The sequence below is a fragment of the Peromyscus eremicus genome, chromosome 13, assembly GCF_949786415.1.
Source record: "Peromyscus eremicus chromosome 13, PerEre_H2_v1, whole genome shotgun sequence".
Classification (NCBI taxonomy): domain Eukaryota; kingdom Metazoa; phylum Chordata; class Mammalia; order Rodentia; family Cricetidae; genus Peromyscus; species Peromyscus eremicus.
Window position 1 is genome coordinate 9,377,932 of NC_081429.1, and position 18,057 is coordinate 9,395,988.

Genomic DNA, 18,057 nt, shown 5'->3' on the forward strand with positions numbered 1-18,057 from the left:
CAGGCGGATCTCTGTGAGTTCGAGGCCAGCCTGGTCTCCAAAGCGAGTTCCAGGAAAGGCGCAAAGCTACACAGAGAAACCCTGTCTCGAAAAAACCAAAAAAAAAAAAAAAAAAAAAAAAAAAGAACCTCTTAGAGTGTTCAGGCCAGGGCCAGCGCTAGGGGACATGGCCCAGTCACCTCCTGACACAGGTCTGAGGTGTGTCCCCTCTGCAGGGAACTGCCGAGGATTACATGTCTCACCATTTTCCCAGCTGAGCATAACACCGGGCCTGTGAGATGGGGACAGAAAAGTCATTTGCTTTCCAGGGTTTCTTTTTTTTTTTTTTTTTTTTTTAAAGATTTATTTATTATGTATACAGAAGAGGGCGCCAGATCTCATTACAGATGGTTGTGAGCTGCCATGTGGTTGCTGGGAATTGAACTCAGGACCTCTGGAAGAGCAGTCAGTGCTCTTAACTGCTGAGCCATCTCTCCAGCCCCTCCAGGGTTTCTTAAAGCAACCAACACAAGGACCAGGTTGGGTGGGCCCCAGCCTGGAGGCTTCCTCTGCAATACCATCAAACACTGCCTACTTTGGTGCCCATGGAACTGCAGAACCTGTCCCTCAGTCTTTGTGACACTGTCAGTCTAAATAGGGGACTAAAGTGACCCAAATGATCATCACATCACTGAAAGAAAAAAAAAAGCTAGGACAGCTGTGCCTCCAATTGGGAGAAAGCTTTATTAGCAATCTGCTGCTGATCTGCATGCAGAACTACTGGCATGGGCCTTGTGACCTGGAACCTGGAAAAGGACCAACAGCCAGCATGACCCTTAGTGACAGCGGGGATTGTGTCAGGAGAGCAGGGCAGAGAGGTAGGTCTGCATTAGCATATGAAAGAAACCAGCTGGCAGAAGGGACTTGACCCCATCCCCTGCGCAGCCAACGCATAGCAGATCCACAAAAAGCTTACACTCTGCAATGACCCCTAGGCGCTGGCGCCATTGAGCTTCTGACCTTTCTTCAAACTCTGGCCCATGTTTTCCCCTGGAGGTGCTTTCTTCCTTAATAAACTGTCTCTGCTTCTACTACTATTCACACGTCCCTGAGCCGTTTCTTTTACCAGGAAACAAGAACCTGGAAATCCCAGTGAGCGCTGATCAGATTCCAGTGCCTGCCAGTAGCGTGGTGGCCCTATTTATTGCCAGTGCCAATGCCTGCCAGCCAAGACCACTCAGGAAGTCTTAGCAACAACAATACCTGGTTTGGTACTTGCTGGTGGAGGTGTCTGAACATGGTGGAAGGGTCCTGGCCAGCTGGAGGCTTGTGGTGATGAGTCCGAGGTGCTGCTGACATAGGATTTGGCAAAGGCTCTGTCACTGAGCTGCATTCAGCTGTGACAGGATTTGAGCTGTGGGAGGCGATTAGGGTCTGAGGAAGCTGGTTTCTGCTCTGGACTGAGTGCCAGGTGGAGCTGTGGTATGACAGGCACGCTGGCATCTTGTTGAGCAGATGAAATGAAGGTAGGGTTTGTACCATTGATGAACGGCATGGTGCAGTCCTTCCTGTGGGTCGGAGTGGGTACTGTTGGTAGGTGCGTCATTTTCTCTGCCTTGTTCCCTCACATGGCAAGAAACTGTGGCAGCCAGCAGTGGGAGGCCCAGGAAAGGAGTCGGGCCACGTACAAGGTGCCCGTTGGCAAGAGAAGACTAAGCACCCCCTGAGGCAAATGGGGCACATCCGTCTGTCATGTCAGCTTCCCGAAGTGGGAACTGTGCTCTCTCTCCCTGAGGCCGTGACTAGATGCTCGCCCACCCCTCATCCTCTCAGGTTAATGTGGGATCACTGGCCTAGAGGTCTGCAGGCAGGTGGCTTTTGTTCTGGTAGCAAGTTACAAAGCCAGGGGTCTCCATTAGCATTGGCCAACCTTTTCTATAGAGGGCCAGATAGTAAACGTTTAGTCTCCTTTGTAGCCAGCCAGTCAGCTTTGTACTTGCTGGGCGAGAACAATCATTAGTCACAAATCAACAGATGCCTTGAGATCCCACAGACAGCAACTTGCAAAGGAAGCCAGGAGGAGCTCCGGGCCTGGTCCACAGGTCCACCAGGGACGTCAGGCTGATGCCTCCAAGTTCCTTTCTTGCTAAGAAGTGCAAGGCCAAGCCCCGCCTTTATCCATAACAGTTCAGCAGGGATGAGGGAGGGCTGAGCTTGCAGAGAAATTGGCTTCTAAAAAAGGAGCAGTCCTATACAAGTTTCACTACTCTGGACTGGGAATAACGCAGGTGAGTAGGGGCTGAGATTCCTCTCCTTGGCCCAGCATGGCCATAGCCAGCTCCTTATCCTGAGCTTGGCTCTAGGACATAGCAAGAATCAACAGCACATGTTTCACCCACAGAGGGCAAGTTCAAAGTGTCGTCAATAGAGAGGCTGTGTGAAAATATGAGATGATGGGAAATCGATGCACCGGCAGTGAACTGGGGACCAGACTTCACCTTGGGTGTGGCTTCTGTCACATAGTGATCAGCAAGCTTTGTCCATCTTGGGGAGGACAGTGGTGATACTTAGGAAAGAAAAGGCCCCGGGGCATGGGGATGCCTTGCAGGGAGCCACCCTACAGCACAGGGGCAAAAGGAAGAGAATGTCCAACCAGACAGGAAGGGCATGGGTGGGGGGGGCTGTGCTCCGTGAGCCATGGGCCCTCAGAACTGCTGGCTAGATGTTGGGGACCGACTCCTGACAGCTGTGTCCTGAACTTTGTCTAACTGCAGGATATACGATTAGATAAACTTTCTGGAGCCTGTTAGTCGGCTGCAGGGGCCTGGGACCAAAGCGACCTCACCCTCCCTTAAGAATTTTCCATTCTTATCTCCCTGCTCCCCCTGCTCCCCCTCCCTGCCTGAAGCCCTGTTTATAAGCCTCAACACCCAGTCAATAAACGGAGACCTCGACGCAACTCAGAATGTCTCTGTCTTCCTTTACGCGCCTGGTCTCCTTTCTCTCTCACCCCCATTGATCTTTCAGGAGGTGCCTCCTCGGGTCTCATCAAATAACCTGGCCCGCAGGACGGGCAGCTAGATGCTTGCAAGCTCTAGTCTTGTTAGAGATACCCGCAAGAGGTTAGGAGTCCAGATATGCATTCCAGTGTGTACAAAGGCATGGGGAGCTGCAGGGATGTGGAGCTCATAACCTCAGTTATGTTTTCTGAGAAGACAGCAGGGCGGCAGTGTCTGCAGATAAGCAGAGGCAGGTGGCGACCGTAGAGGACATGGAAGCAGCCATGTTCAGATCATGACAAGCAGCTTGACCAGGCACTTCATGTTGAGATCGGGGCTGCAGGCTAGAGGCTGAGGCCACAGGCAGTTTCGCCCTGATGCTCTGAGTTGTACTGTACATTGAATATAGAGAAATGAGGAAAACAGTGTGGACAGAGTTAGAGGAGGGGATCAAAAAGATGCTGCTCTTGACGGGAGAGGGAGGCCGCCGGTAGCATCAGGGCCAGCCCTGCCTCCCTAGTGGGTCCTTCTTGTGTCCATGATGCTCTGGATGCCTTTAAACCCCGATTCACCCATCCTGGAGCATCGGCATACTAGATTTGAGGCTGTAAAGAATGGGGCTTCACCAGCACCTCCAGAACACGATGCACTGAAACCATTCTCTCGACGGCGACGACGTTAAAGAGGAATGAACGATCACGAGCAAGTGTTTAGCCTGTGGGGCAGAGACAGCTGGGAAGTCAGGGTTGCAAGTAAAATAGAAACAGAAACTGACACCAAGGGAGGGGGGTGAGCCCCGGTCTGACTCCTCTGGCTCCGTGGAGCTTAGTGGAGACCGTAGCAAACGTCAGGCTCAGGAAAAACAAAAACAACAACAAAAACCCTTGTTCTGGCAGCTGGGATATAAGGGCATGTTGTGTTGTAAGGCCCATCTAGGTGAGTATGAGCTGCAGTTTCAGGAGGGTGTGTTTTCTCAGACAATATGGGGCAACAGAGACCTGTCTGTAGGTTTGGAGAAAGTGCAGTAGTTCCTGTGTTCGGGTGGAGGCTCTAATATTTCTCCACAGGGCTAGAATCTTCCACAAAGTACTCAAGCCTGTGGACAGAGACTAGGAGGAAATGACAGGTCTGTCTTCCCAGTATAGAATATCCACGCAAAATTGGTGGTAGCTCCAGTCAGGCAGCCTCGGGGACCAAATGAACAGTTTGAGTTACCATCTCTCTATAAGGGAACCTCCCCTGAATTACAGGAGAAGGCTGCAGATCCCCTCAGTCAGAGGCCACTATCCCTGAAGAATCATTCAGAGCAAAGGAAGTGTTCTCCCCACTGATGTGGACTTTACCCCTCTTAATACTAAATTCTGACCATACACATGTTCTCCCCATTGATGTGGACTTTGTCCCTCTTGATGTCAAATTCTGACCATACATATGTGGTAGCCTTACCCGACAATGGTGTAGAGAGGGCAGACAGCACTCAGGGTGGCAGGGCCAGCCACAAGGGTTTCTCTGTGTTCTTGTTACTGGACCCCAGCTCTAGCACTGCCTGGGAGGAAGCAGAATTCTAAACGGTCCACTGTGAGCAGTTGTAACTGTCAGTGGGTGTGGCCAAGCATAGCTAAAGGGGGAGAGTGGAGGGGCTAGAATGAGGGGGTGGGGGAGCTGGGCATCTAAAGCCAGGAATGGGCAGAGGTTTGGGAGCCAATGGACACAGGACAGCCAAAATCTTGGAAAATCTAGGGTTCAGGGCTGGCTGACAAGGGGTGAGTCCAACTTGGGAACATCCCAGTGGCCCCACCGTACCTACAGGAGCATTCTGAAGTATACTTAGTAAACCCTGGCCCTGAGAGTTATTGCTCAAGAGAGAGGCTAGGGAAAGGTGTTGGGAAGACAAGTGGGGGACACCAGATGCTGCACAAGGACTCACCCCAAGATGGATTGATATAAGGATGAAGACTGAAGAGGCAAAGTCCAGGGCCATACCTCCTGGAGCCACCAGCATGCCAGTATCTGGCAACTTTATCATGCACTGCTCCCCAACCTTTACCACAGCCGTCCGAGTACCACAAGCATACTAGTCCTGTCCCGGGAGTGAGCCCATCACTTGCTCCACGGGGCAGCACCATGCACTCGTGTCTGATGTATCCCTGCCTGGTCCCGAGGGGAAGAGGGATCATAGTTCACCGAGGACTCCCCTCCAGACAAGCTGCATTTGGAGCTGCTGTCTTCAGATCTGGGGCTCCATCCCACTTTAGAGTGCACGATCCCCACCCCCATGTTACTCATGACAGCATGAAGCCAAGTGAGAGGAAATGACATGGTTGGTTCATGAGGATGGGGACTCCTGGGTCAGTAGACTCTCAGACCACTCACACCATGTAGAAACCAAATAAGCTGGAAACCAGTTGCTGATGGAATCCATATGTATGCCAGGCCTAGTGGTGCGTACCTGCAATCCCAACACTTGGGTGGTAGAAGCAGGAAGATCAGAAGTTCAATATCACCCTCAGCTATGTCGTGAGTTCAAGGCCAGCATGGATCATATGAGATCCACTCTCAAAGAACACAGCAGTCCATATTAATGTAATAATGCATATTCATCAGACACTACTCTAAGCTATCCCTTTCAGCCTTTCAGGGCTTCACTGAGAGCCTGTGTAACTGCTTAGACTAGGGGGGAAAAGCCAGAGAAACATCAAAACTATTTTAGAAGATGAAGTTCTCCTTGGGCTTCCTGCTACTTCATTACACAATTACCCCCCTTCCAAATAGAATAACATTCAATTTCTAAGAGTCATGTCTACATTGCCCAGCATGCCTAAACACAGAATGTTGTCCTAGAATTATCTGTCAGATTGACTGACAGCTATAAAACTAAAAGAGAAAAAAAAATGAGCAATCATTAAGTAGAGAGAATTGTCTTGCTGTGGCTCTAGAATTCAGCAGTGGACTTCCCGAAGGATGGGCTCTCTGGAAAAGGAGATGACACCTTTCTGTGGTCAGGCAGTGTGGACAGCATGTGGCACGGGCAGGTCTCTGCTCTCCAGGGAAGGATCTGAGCTGAGGAGTGTTGGAGTCATCCGACCTGCACCAGGGAGGGGACAAGAAAGGGGGGATGAGAAGAGAGGGGTACAGTGGCCAAGCCTGGCTGCAGGTGAACGAGGTCAGCATGTGTGGTGAGCCTCAACTGTTCCAGAGAGAACTTTGGGCTACTGATTGGAGCGGCACACAGAGGAGTATGGAGGAGACTGAAATGCAATCCAAACAGTTAACAATTCCTACCTACCAGTTCCCTCACAGAGGGACAGGGAGGAAGGAAGAGAGAAAAAAGGTGCACTAAGGTGTTCTCCCTAAAGGGTAACAAATTTTCATGAGTATTTTCCACAGTCACGGAGGTACCGGTGACAAAGATAGGTGCCACATCTGTTGTCGTCTTCCGGTTCTTCCCACCACCGCGCACCTTCATGCCTCATGGCTCTCTCTTCTGCATGGCTCTTGGATCCATACTACCTCGCCCCCCACGGTTGATGGATAATCAGCTCCTATGTCCCTAACCCCAGCTGTCTAATCTCAGGAATCACTGCCACAGGTATTAGTGGGCTACAGATCTTCCACCTGTATGGCACTGATGCCACTGTTGGCAATATGGGTAATATCTTCTGGGCAGATGGCCTCCATACTGGCGGTAACAAAGGATAAAGTGGTGGCATTATTGCAGCCTTCCAAACTTGCCTCATCGTCCAGAGGCAAGGTTCCTCCACCCAGGGATATGCCAGGGCCTCCCTTCTTAATCCGATGGGCCTTGAGAGCTCTGACAGATGACTACTCTTCATGAAGTTCTTAGGGTACTCAGAGCAGGCAAATCTCATCTCCCCCATGAATGTGTGTTTTATGTCTCTGCAGCTCATCTGGATGTGCCAAGTGTCTCCCACAGCATGACCAGGAACACACAAGCATGCCTCTTCTCTACATGCCAGCTCCACAGTACTGGAGGTAGGAGGTCTTGCCATATTCTGTGCCACACCCCAATATGGCAGATGTACGGTTTGTTTTTGTGCCCGGATCTCCAGAGTTCCCCCACCCCCTCCCCTTTGCTGTCTTTACAGTAAGGTCAGATACACACGTTCCACTGGGCCCTCTGACCAGCTTAGGCATAGGGATCAGGGCTGTTCTCTTCCCCACCTGATGTCGCCTATGTATCCTATCACCAATAGATCCATAGAGGTCAAGGTGAGTTCCGTGATCAAATGGGGTATTTTTGATAGCCAATGGCAGGCTAGGAGATGGGTCTGGTTCCCTGAAGTACCCAATACTGAGGTTAATCACCTGGAGGCTTGGTGGGGAGGAGAGTTGAGCAGCCTTCACCTGACTATGCAGCGGGAATGGAGGCAGCTGAGGCAGAGGGTGATATCGCTGCTGCCATTCTGCTCCAAGTAAATACCCTGCACTTGAGGCAAGGTGATTGTCTGGGCCTGTGGGTTCTGAACTTGGAGATCTTGCAGCTGCAGGAGTGGTGTCTGCTGACTGACACGTCCCTTGACCCTCACTATTGGAGTCTCAAATGATGATGATACCAGAGTCTGGAACAGCCTTACACTGGAGGCTCTGGAGGGTTCCCTGGGGAAGTACCTTGAGTTGTGGAGGTCCGCCCTGATGATGGTGCTGCTTGGGGGGCCTGAAGAGCTGTCCCCCCTGAACTAGCTAAGAGGAGTAAGGATTTGTTGTTAGCATGTCTGCTGGGTTCACTCTGCCTCTTTTGCTGACTCCCTCGCAGCGAGCTTCCCAGCGTCTGGTGCTGACATATGTTCAGAACATCGGGCTCCCGTAGCCCACTGACCTGGAGCATCTGGCCTTGAGAGTTGGTCTCTGATCATCTACTAGTAGTAAACTTCATAACTTCCGTGTCGCCGGTGGTAGTGGTTCTTGAGTGCCTATTGGCTCTGGGGCAAAAGCAGCTGGAACTGGCGTGTGAAGACAGCGAGCGAGACGGCAGAACTGATGGAGGTTCCTGAGGTGACAGGCTGTGAGCCGCTCTCCCCGGGATCCGGAGCTGCTGATTGTGACTGCCTGAGAACTGGGAGTCAAGGTAAGGGTAGAAACGCTGCTGATAGAGAAGCAAAACAACGCTTCCACTCAGGGGCTCTGGTACATCAGTTGCACATGGAGTCTGTTTGAGAGTACATTATTAGTCAGGCCTTGGAGGGAGACAGGTTTGGCTGCTGCCTGTCAGCGACGGGAACTGTGGGATCACTTCATACTGAATATTAGGCATCGCTCTGGGGAGTGATGCCTGAACTGGATACTTCTGTAAGTCGGAGGCGGCGGCCACAGCAAACGGCCCACCAGAGACTGCGGTTCTTGGAAGGCTCACGGTCATGGCTGGTGCCGGTGCTGTCGCTACCCTGTTTCTTTGGGACAGTAGCAGCCTCAGAGGAGAAAGATGATCTGTCAGTCATTGGCACCCTGTGAAAGTTGAAAGCTGTGAGGTCAAGTCCACCTGCGCCACTGACTGGCCCAGATCCTAGGGATCGCTGTTCTTTCTAGGTGACTCGGTTCTGCTGCAGGTCGCTGCCGACAGAGCCAAAGCCAGCTGGGCCTCCTGCCCTCTGCCTCCACCATCACTGCCCCAGGAGCCTGAGGAAAAGGGGCCACCACTGCCACCACCATCTTTTTCAAATCTTCATCACCGCTGCCACTTCTTCAGCGGAGTAGCCTTGGCTGCTCACGGTGAGGGCTGAGGGGTGAGTTCAAGAGGCTGGTCCACAGGGAGGCGGGTAGTGCTGATGAGGCAAGCCAACTTGGACCCAGTTCGGGAGGGATGATGAGCAGGAGGGAGTGGCTTGTCCAGATGAGGCTTTTTTAAAAGACAAAGGTAGGACTAAGCTGGAAGCTGTGCCCTGGAACCTACTTTGCTGCCTGTAATGTCTCAAAAGAAGTGGAAAGCTTCCCAGACAAACTCTGACATCCATCCTTGATAAACCAGTCACAGAGGGAAACTCAGTCAACTTGACCAAAGGCATCTATAGAAGCCCTGGCACGTGCTGGTGAGGGCGAGTACTTAACAAAGGTCTGGAGTGACGTGGTGACTCACTGTCTGCACTTCCCGTCATCACAGGCACTGGCGGTGCTTCGGGGCAACGCAAAGAGACAAAAACTAACACATCCCACATGGAAGATCCTCCTGTTCTTCAATAGCAATACTCAGTTCCCCCTGCTCTATGATTCAGCACAATTCCAGCTGTAATTCCATAAGATTTTGAAATTAAAGTCGGGGCCTGAAAGAGCACATACTTCTCTTACCAAAGTTCGGTTCCCAGCGCCCATGCCAGGCAGTCCACAAGCCCACAAGCCCAGCTCCCAGGGATCCAACTCTAATCTCTGTGGGAGCCTGCACACATGTGTACAAATCCACACGCAGACATGTAATGAAAAGAAAATAAAAATCTTTTATAAAGATTAAAATGGAAATTGACACACTGATGCTGAAGTGTGTGTGATATGCAAAGATACTGGATAGCAAACCGTCGTGAGAGGGACGAGGGCTGGAATCCTTAAATCACCCGGCTCCAGAATGTGCACGTGTGTGTGTGTGTGTGTGTGTGTGTGTGTGTGTGTGTGTGTGCGCACTGTGTCACATTGGTGCCGTCGGGGAGTAAGTGGTCAGAGACCAGAGCAAAGCGTCCAGAAGGCTCCCTGGCCAAAGACCCCCACTATGGATGGAGAAAAGAGCCACCAATGAGAAGGCGCGAGGCAGATGTTGGAGTGTTGGGGTCAGGATAGGAGGGTATCACCTGGACCCTTTCTCCCATGATCCCCTGCAGTGAATCTTCCTTCTTCCACTCATGATCCAAGGCTCTGCAGCTTCCAGAATGTTCTCTGGTGGAAGAGCGGCACTGGTGCCCACCCTCCACATAAAATGTGCTCTGACATGTTAGACAGAAGTCCACACCACAAGGAGCAGCAAGCCCGCTACTGCTCTTATTCCCCGGGGAGTCAGAAGCCGGACGCCAGGCCTGTTTCTGGGCCTACCACTGGTAACTACATTTGAGTTCCCTAGCTCTGACCTCAGTGGGGCCTAGAGAGCTTTCATCTCTGGGACTGCTGGGGGACCAGGCAAGCAGGTGCCCCCCCCCATCCTTCACTCTGTCTATCCCCTTCACACTTCACCCCTTTCTGGAACCATAGTGGTGTCTTGGGGAACACTGTTCAGACCTCAGTCTGATTTTTTTTTTTTTTTTTTTTTAATCACAGCAGCATCTTCTGGAAATGTGCCTTCTGTGGTTGGGGACATGCTTTGTCTGGACCTAACTTACTCTTCTCTCAGGACCAGCATGTGTGAAGGAAGCTCACAGTCCCCCTCATAGAAGACTTTGCGTGGCCCGCCCTGTGCCTGGAAGCTCCCTCCAGCATCCCCTCTGAATACAGACTCATCCTCCTGTCCCGTTAGTGTCTCTGTGGTGTCCTTATGACAACCCCCTACCCCAGTGACCTCTAGCCTTTTATGCTCTGCAGCCTGACCAGGGTCCAGCGCAGAGTCCCCATAATGTCCCCAACTCCTCTGATACCTCTAGTCCTGAGAGCCGCAGCCTAACATATGACCTCAGGAAGGTACCTGCCCATGCATCTCATCTGTCCACAATGCAGGGGCAGGGTGCTGTGTCCCCTGACAGGTAACACCATGCCTCATCCTGGCCCAACACATCCTGGGGTCTGTAGGAAGCAGCAGTGTTTCTCAGCCAATCATTTTGTCAAACACTTCTTCTAGGTCTTTCTTTTAAAAATATATATTGTTTGATGTACACAGCCAGGCAGAAAAATCAAAAGCACAGTGAAGGGCCCACTTCTGCAGTCGTGGTGTCCTGCAGCCCGGAGCTCCCTACTAGGGCCCTGGTTTTCCGTGTGCATGGGGGAGCGAGTGTGGGGACTGGCCCGTACAGCGGGTCCCAGTGTGGCAGCTACTTCTTGGCTAATTCCAGGAGTTAGTGAGCCAGTGTGATTGCGGCTCTAAGGGTCCTTCCCAGGAGGGGACATCGTACAGTTGCAGGATGATGAGGGACCAAGTGGAGACAATGTAGACAATGGGAAGAGGTGTTGTGATCCTGATGTCAGCCCCCCCACCCCCGGGTATGAGTCATAGACCTCATGGTGGCTTTGAAGAAGGTGGCCTGTCTCCAGGCTGGTGGGAGAGGGAAGCGGGGGGGGGGGGGGGGGGGGGGGGGGCAGGGTGCCTCAGCCCAGGGACTTCACTAAGCAAGGCGGGCCCTCTGTGGGTGTTCCTTGCAACACTTGGCATTGTGACCAGTGCTGTTACTTGTAAGGGGCACAGGTGTGGTGTTCCCAGTAGCCACGTGCATTCTCTTACAGCTCCTCTGTCCTTGGGCCGTGGGGCCAGCCAGCCTCCCACAAGGCACCAGGTCCTTGCTCAGCGCGGCTCCTTGCAGATCCCAGAGCGATGGCCAGTCTGAATGTGTCCCTTTCTTTCTTTTTTGCCACCTGTGCCCTCTGTGAGGTGGCCAGGAGGGTCTCGAAAGCCCTGCTCCCAACAGGTACCTATGTCAGTCAGTTTTCCCGGGAGGCCGTGGGTGCGGCCCAGCTGGCAGCCTGCTGCCTAGAGATGCGAGTGTTGGTGGAACTTGGCCCCTGGGCTGGGGGCTTCGGGCCCGACCTGTTGCTGACCCTGGTCTTCCTGCTCTTCGTGGTGCACGGGGTCACCTTTGATGGGGCCTCCGCCAACCCCACTGTGGCCTTCCAGGAGTTCCTCATGGCGGAGGCCTCGCTGCCCAGCACTCTGCTGAAAGTGGCCGCCCAGGTGCTGGGCGCGCAGGCCGCCGCCGCCCTGACGCAGCGCTGCTGGGCCTGGGAACTCAGTGACCTGCACTTGCTGCAGAGCCTCATGGCCGTGCACTGCAGCTCGACCCTGCGCACATCCGTGTTGCAGGGCACCTTGGTGGAGGGCGCCTGCACCTTCTTCTTCCATCTGAGCCTCCTCCGCCTGCAGCACAGCCTTCTTGTCTACAGGGTGCCTGCCCTGGCTCTGCTGGTCACTGTCCTGGCCTACACAGGTGAGACCCGCTCCCCTTTCTGCTGGACCTGTCAGGACCTCAACACCTTCACGGGTACCCAAAAGGGGTTCTTCTGGCCAAGGGTCCCACAAGTCCTTGGGGTCACTTCTTGGGCCCCTGACAGGTGGGTAGGGGCTGGAAGGCTAGACCTGGGGGGTGGGTTGTGTGTAGGGGAGCCGTGTCCCATATATCTCTCCTCAATTCCCAGCTGCAAAGTTCATTACATCTGGGGCAGCGGGAGCAGCTAGGCAGTTCAAGGTTTGGTCTTGGCTGTGCTCTGGATGCTCCTGAACCCTCAAACACCCCACACAGGGCAACAAGTCTTATGATTTCTTTCTCCTTTCCACCCTCCTCACTCAGTCCTGAGACAGCAGCAGCCCCTCATACCTGTAACCTCTGTCCTGGCTATGCTGGTATCCTGACTAGGCTTTTGTGGTCTCTGGTGCTCTTGCAGGTGCTGCTCAGGATGACTCAAAGCCTATACTCTGATTTTGTTTCCCAGATTTCACTTATCATCCCTGGGATCCACCTGGAGGGAGGCATCTCTAGATGGGATCCCAGGACAGGGAGCACTACTCGGGAGCAGCGCAGGCTATTGACCAGCTGCTCCCGAGAGTTGCAGACTCTGTGGATGTTGCATCATGCCAGATGCAGAGGTTTCTTTTTCTTCCTTCCTTCCTTCCTTCCTTCCTTCCTTCCTTCCTTCCTTCCTTCCTTCCTTCCTGATTTATTTTGTATGCAGTGTTCTGTATGCAGGCCAGAAGAGGGCATCAGATCTCATTAGAGACGGTTGTAAGCCACCTTGTGATTGCTGGGAATTGAACTCGGGACCTCTGGAAGAGCAGCCAGTGCTCTTAACCGCTGAGCCATCTCTCCAGCCCAGAGCTGAGGTTTCTAAAGGCTTGTTCCAGGAGGCCAAGAGCCCAGGAAGCAGAAACAGCACAAGCCAATGCTGAGCCAAGCCAGCTCAAGACTTTGCAACCTATACTAGCAAGACCTCCAACACCCTGATCAGAGGGGATAAACTGAGGCCAGAAGTACAAGAGAACACGGGAGGGTGGTGGTCTACCGCAGAATGCACAGGAGCAGCTGTGTCCTACCCTGTGGGCCAGGGTTCTCACCTCCCACAGCACAGCTGCCTGTGACCTGCACCCAGGTCCAGGTCCACACAGCACTTGCTCTTTCTGAGGCCCAGCCTCTGCTCTGCCCGCCCAACGCCATTGTCTGCTTCCTGGTGTGGCCTGAACTGCTTCCTGGTGTGGCTCAACTGCTCCCCTCACCTGGCTTCTCTCCTGTGGGTTCTCAGCTGGTGACTCCTCTGTAGTTATCCCAAGGCCTGAAGGTGACATCTCTGTCCCTGTTGCTGTTTTTATCTCAGTCTCCCTGTCTCACTCTTTACACCCCCCACCCCACCCCACCCACCCCCACTCCCGGCTCCTTTCCTTGTTTTATTTTGGTGTCGGTTTTGTGGGTTTGTTTTTTTTTTTTCAATACCCTCTCTGGCTCTGGTCCTCTCTTGGTGTGTCTGCCCCGGCCCCCTTTCTCTTTCCCTCTCCATAGCCTTTGATGTTTCTCCTCATACCTCTCTGGGCTACCTCCCAGAAGGCAGGGGCCTTGGATCAGAGGACTCATGATACAGGGGTGAGGGATGGGGGAGTACGTCAGACATCCCTGGTATAACCTTGGTCCCAGCTCCTCCCCTGTGACCTTTGCCCTTGGCTGCTCCAGCCTTGTTCCTCTGTGCTCATCAGCATGCCACAGGGAGGGCAGCTGCCCCCAGTCCCCTAGTGCCCAGAGCCCAAGCCCGTGTCTAACGGTGTGGTCTCAGAGGCGGTAGCTTCAGTCAGAACCAGCCCGTGAGGATTCTGTGCTTCTGTCCACAGCTGGACCCTACACATCTGCCTTCTTCAATCCTGCCCTGGCTGCCTCTGTCACATTCCACTGCTCTGGGAACACCTTGCTGGAGTATGCCCATGTGTATTGCCTGGGTCCTGTGGCAGGTGAGCAGTGGGGGCAAGGCCGGCCTGGGTAGTGTCCATGGGCAGACACAGACACAGACACTCAGGGCATGGCTGGCTACAGATTCACAATGCTGTCACCCTTCCTGGCTCCCCAGGATCTTGGGGGCTGGGGCCTCAAGGGTTTCAGATCTGTTCTCCTGGTCTCTGCAGTGTGGACAGTTGGAGGAAGTGACTAGGATGGGTATGTCTTAGTTTGGATGGTCACAGAGGAAGGGGATGGTGTTAGGTGGAGAGTGGGGTATGGAGAATTTGATACTCTGAGGGCTCTGTATGGGCAGCAGGGACAGGCTGCATGGCTTCACTTGTGTCTGGGTTCCCTTCTCCTCACGGCATCTTTACATACCCAGTTAAAGCTGTCTTTCTGGGTGCTGCCACCACGGGGCCTCTGGGACATGCTTGGATGATCCCATGCCCTTTGGGGCTGCAGCCCTGAGTGGTCAGGGCCTGTAGCTCCTGGTAGGTCTGCCCTGTGACCCCCTGAAGCACAAAGGGGACCCCCTCCGGTCATCAAGGTCTGAATGAGGAATAGCAGTGAAAGGCCCTGGGCTAGAGTAATCCAGATAGGCCACCAGACGTCCCTAGCTCCAGGACCTGGGAAATACTGGTTCTGGCAAATTCCTCTCTGGCACTGGGCCCAGCCACTAGGTGTTCCCACACCATTCATGGCTTTGCCAGATGACTGATGTCCACCAGAACCTTGGAAACTCTCCACTCCTTTCAGGTCCACACTCGGCAGGACTCAGGGCAGAGCCTCAACGGGGGGGGGGGGGGGGGGGGGGATGGAGACAGAAGTCCCAGCTCTCCCCACAAACACAAGCTTGGCGTGATGCCTGGGAGATGGTCTCACCACCAGTAACCTGGGTTCTTGTAATGTGATAGAAAAGATAAGACCCCTCTCTCTGCCCCATGGGCCCTATCCCCATGGACCACTCTTCTGTAGACTGCATCCAGTTCATCCCCTTGTCTCCACATACACACTGCAGGGCTCCTCTATGATTTTTCAGCTTTAGTTAACTTGTGTGTAGGTGTTATGTGCATGTGTGTACATGTGTTCATGTATGTGAGTACACACACATGCAGGTGCACACGGAAGCCAGAGGCCAACCTTGGATGTCATTCCTTTGTGTTTTGTGTTTTGAGAGAGCTCTCTGAGTAGACTGGCTGGCCAGCGAGCACCGGGGATCTTGACACTTCCTCCCCAGTGCTGGCATTACAAGTGCGTACCACTGTATCTTGCTTTTTTGGGGTGAGCTTGGAGACAGGGTCTCTCCATGTAACCCTGGCTGTCCTGGAACTCTTTACGTAGAGCAGGCTGGCCTCAAACTCATAGAGGTCCACCTGCCTCTGTCTCCTGAGTGCTGGGATCAAAGGCTTGCACCACTGTATGTGGCTTGTCTGGCTTTTTATACATAGGTTCTAGAGACCAAACGCAGGCCCTCGTACTTACAAGACAAGCACTTTATGGGCCAAGCCATCTCTTCAGCCCTAATAATTCAGTTTTTGGCATAACTTTGGGTAGGCTGCCCCCATGCTCATCCCTCATTATGTGGGCGTCACTTCTGGCCTGGTCAGCTTGGCCTCAGACTTGTGATCCTCCTGCCTGGTGTGACAGAATGACGGGCATGTCACCATGCCTGGCTCAGGCCACCATCTTCATCTAGAAGTCGCCAACACAAAAACAAAAGTTTACAAAGTTTAGTTAGAATTCAACATTGAGGAGCTGGACAGTGGTAGCGCACGCCTTTAATCCAGCACTCAGGAGGCAGAGGCAGGAGGATCTCTGTGAGTTCCAGGCCAGCCTGGTCTACAGAGTGAGTTCCAGGACAGCCAGAGGTTACACAGAGAAACCCTGTCTTGAAAAAACAAAACAAAACACTGCCCCCACCAAAAAGACCAAGGCAGTTAAACATTAGGTAGAGCTCAGGGAATCCTATGGAAGAGAGGGATGAAGGATTGTAGGAGCCAGAGGGGTCAAGGACATCACAAAAAACCCCACGGAATCAACTAACCTAGGCTCATAGGGGCTCACAGAGTCTGAACTGACAACCAGGGATCCTGCATGGAACTGACCTAGACACTCTGCATATATGTTACAGTTGTGTAGTTCAGTCCACTTGTGGGACTCCTAACAGCGAGAGCCTATTCCTCACCCTGAGTGGCCTTGTCCATCTTGGAGTTTAGTCCTACTGCAACTTGATATACCATGTTTTGTTGACATCCATGGGAGACCTGCCCTTTTCTGAACAGAGGAGTGGATGTGGGGAGGGGGAGGAGGGGAAGGGGGGTGGGACCTGCTGTTTGGGATCTTTCCTCCTTCCCTGGCTAGCTGGTCTCTCTAAGGACCTGGAGGAGGTGGGACTTAAAATATCAGTGAAAACATGGAGATTGAGCCAGCTTCCCGCTGTCCTTCCCAACCCAGGTCTAACCCTGCTCTTTCCTTGTCTTAGGGTTATCATTGCTGTGATGGAACACCATGACCGAAACAACTTGGGGAGGAAAGGGTTTATTTGGCTTATACTTCCATATCACTGCTCATCATTGAAGGAAGTCAGGACAGGAACTCAAACAGGGCAAGAACATAGAGGCAGGAGCTGATGTAGAAGCCATGGAGGAGTGCTGCTTACTGGCTTGCTCCCTCTGGCTTGCTCAGCCTGCTCTCTTATGGCACTATCCACAATTTGGGCTGGGCCCTCTTCCATTAATCGTTTATTAAGAAAATGTCCTATAGGTTTGCCCACAGCCCACTCTTATGGAGATGTTTTTGTTTTTGTTTTTGTTTTTGTTTTGAGACAGGGTTTCTCTGTGTAGCCCTGGCTGTCCTGGAAACTTGCTCTACAGGCTAGCTTTGAACTCACAGAGATCCATCTGCCTCTGCCTCCCAAGTGCTGGGATTAAAGGTGTGCGCCACCACCGCCAGGCAGAGGCATTTTCTTAACTGAGGTTTCCTCCTCTAGATGACTTTAGTTTGTGTCAAGTTGACATAAAACTATCCAGCATGCCCCCTCCCCCAAACTACTCCTCACTGAAAGCAGTTCTGCCCACCACACCGCCCTTAGAGGCAGCCTGAAAGAGAGGCTGTAAAATATAGCACCGGAAAATGGCATGGGACATTTACGTGGGACATCCTGAGTCCTGGGTCCCCAGAGCATAATCTAGAAGGATCCTAACCTCCCATGAGTGCTCCATGGGCTGTCTAGGCAGCGTGTTCTCAGCACCAAGGGGCAGGACCCAGAGAAAGGATGTGGCCAGGAAGAGCCTTGCCGGGAGGGCCTGGGCTCTTATGTCCGGCTGTTCCATAATCTGACCCCGTCTCTTGCAGGGATGACCCTGGCTGTCTTACTCCATCAGGGCCACCTTCCCCGCCTTTTCCAGAGAAATCTGTTCTACCGGCAGAAAAACAAATACCGAACTCCCAGAGGGAAGCTGTCCCCAGGTTCTGTGGACACCCAGATGCTCACAAAGGAGTAGAGTGGCAAAAGGCCTTTGCACACCAGGGCTGTAGGCACTGGAGTCCAGCTGAGTTGTCTTGCTCACGGAGGCTTCAGTCACCTCCTAAAACTTCTCAGCTCCCCTCGATGAAATCGTTTGCCAATAAACCGTTGCTAAGACCTGCCTGTCTCCCTGGCCTGACGGAAGCTTCTGGAAGGACAGGTGAGGGTGAGTCCTTTTTACCTATTACACGTTCTTTCCTGATTCATGTTTACAGAGTGATAATTAAAAGTAAGGCTACAAAGACTGGCAGAAAGCCCAGGGTGAGCTAACATGGGCCTGGCTACCTGGTACATGCCTGGGAACCCACCGTCAAGAGAGGCCTAAGACTTTCTGGGGACCCCAAAGATAACACTGGAGATTTCAGTGAATGTTTCAGGGGTCTGGGCCTGGCACAAGGAACCTAGTGCTGCCATCTATCAAGTTTCCTACCCTTAGGACACAGGCTATTTGCCCCCCAAAGCTAGGCCAACCCTTATCCCGTGAGTTCCTGGGTCACTTGCTCTG

The 18,057-nt window shown here is 52.8% G+C and overlaps 1 protein-coding gene, 2 long non-coding RNA genes and 1 pseudogene across 3 annotated transcripts; 2 read left to right on the plus strand and 2 right to left on the minus strand.

The window, feature by feature from the left end:
* Nucleotides 1-704: 704 nt before the first annotated feature.
* On the minus strand, nt 705-4,525 carry LOC131923272 (uncharacterized). Its single transcript, XR_009382560.1, has 2 exons — nt 4,425-4,525; nt 705-3,693 (listed from the first exon to the last, which is right to left on the minus strand). It is a non-coding gene; the product is annotated as an uncharacterized LOC131923272 (long non-coding RNA).
* Nucleotides 4,526-7,125: 2,600 nt separating this feature from the next.
* On the minus strand, nt 7,126-9,088 carry LOC131923615 (transcription factor Sp1-like; annotated as a pseudogene).
* A 575-nt stretch (nt 9,089-9,663) lies between these two features.
* LOC131923384 (uncharacterized) lies at nt 9,664-10,419 on the plus strand. The gene is made up of 2 exons (XR_009382593.1): nt 9,664-10,012; nt 10,230-10,419. It is a non-coding gene; the product is annotated as an uncharacterized LOC131923384 (long non-coding RNA).
* Nucleotides 10,420-11,200: 781 nt separating this feature from the next.
* On the plus strand, nt 11,201-17,530 carry LOC131923385 (aquaporin-12). Its single transcript, XM_059278398.1, has 3 exons — nt 11,201-12,040; nt 13,924-14,040; nt 17,381-17,530. The coding sequence occupies exons 1-3, from the start codon at nt 11,431-11,433 to the stop codon at nt 17,527-17,529; spliced, it is 876 nt and encodes a 291-aa protein (XP_059134381.1). The 5' UTR covers nt 11,201-11,430; the 3' UTR covers nt 17,530.
* The last annotated feature ends 527 nt before the right edge of the window (nt 17,531-18,057 follow it).

Bases quoted from the DNA above. Each gene is read 5' to 3' on its own strand.
- LOC131923385 (XM_059278398.1), top strand. From the start codon at position 11,431: ATGGCCAGTCTGAATGTGTCCCTTTCTTTCTTTTTTGCCACCTGTGCC. The intron at 12,041-13,923 runs GTGAGACCCGCT...TTCTGTCCACAG, and splicing joins CACTGTCCTGGCCTACACAG to CTGGACCCTACACATCTGCC. The intron at 14,041-17,380 runs GTGAGCAGTGGG...CGTCTCTTGCAG, and splicing joins TTGCCTGGGTCCTGTGGCAG to GGATGACCCTGGCTGTCTTA.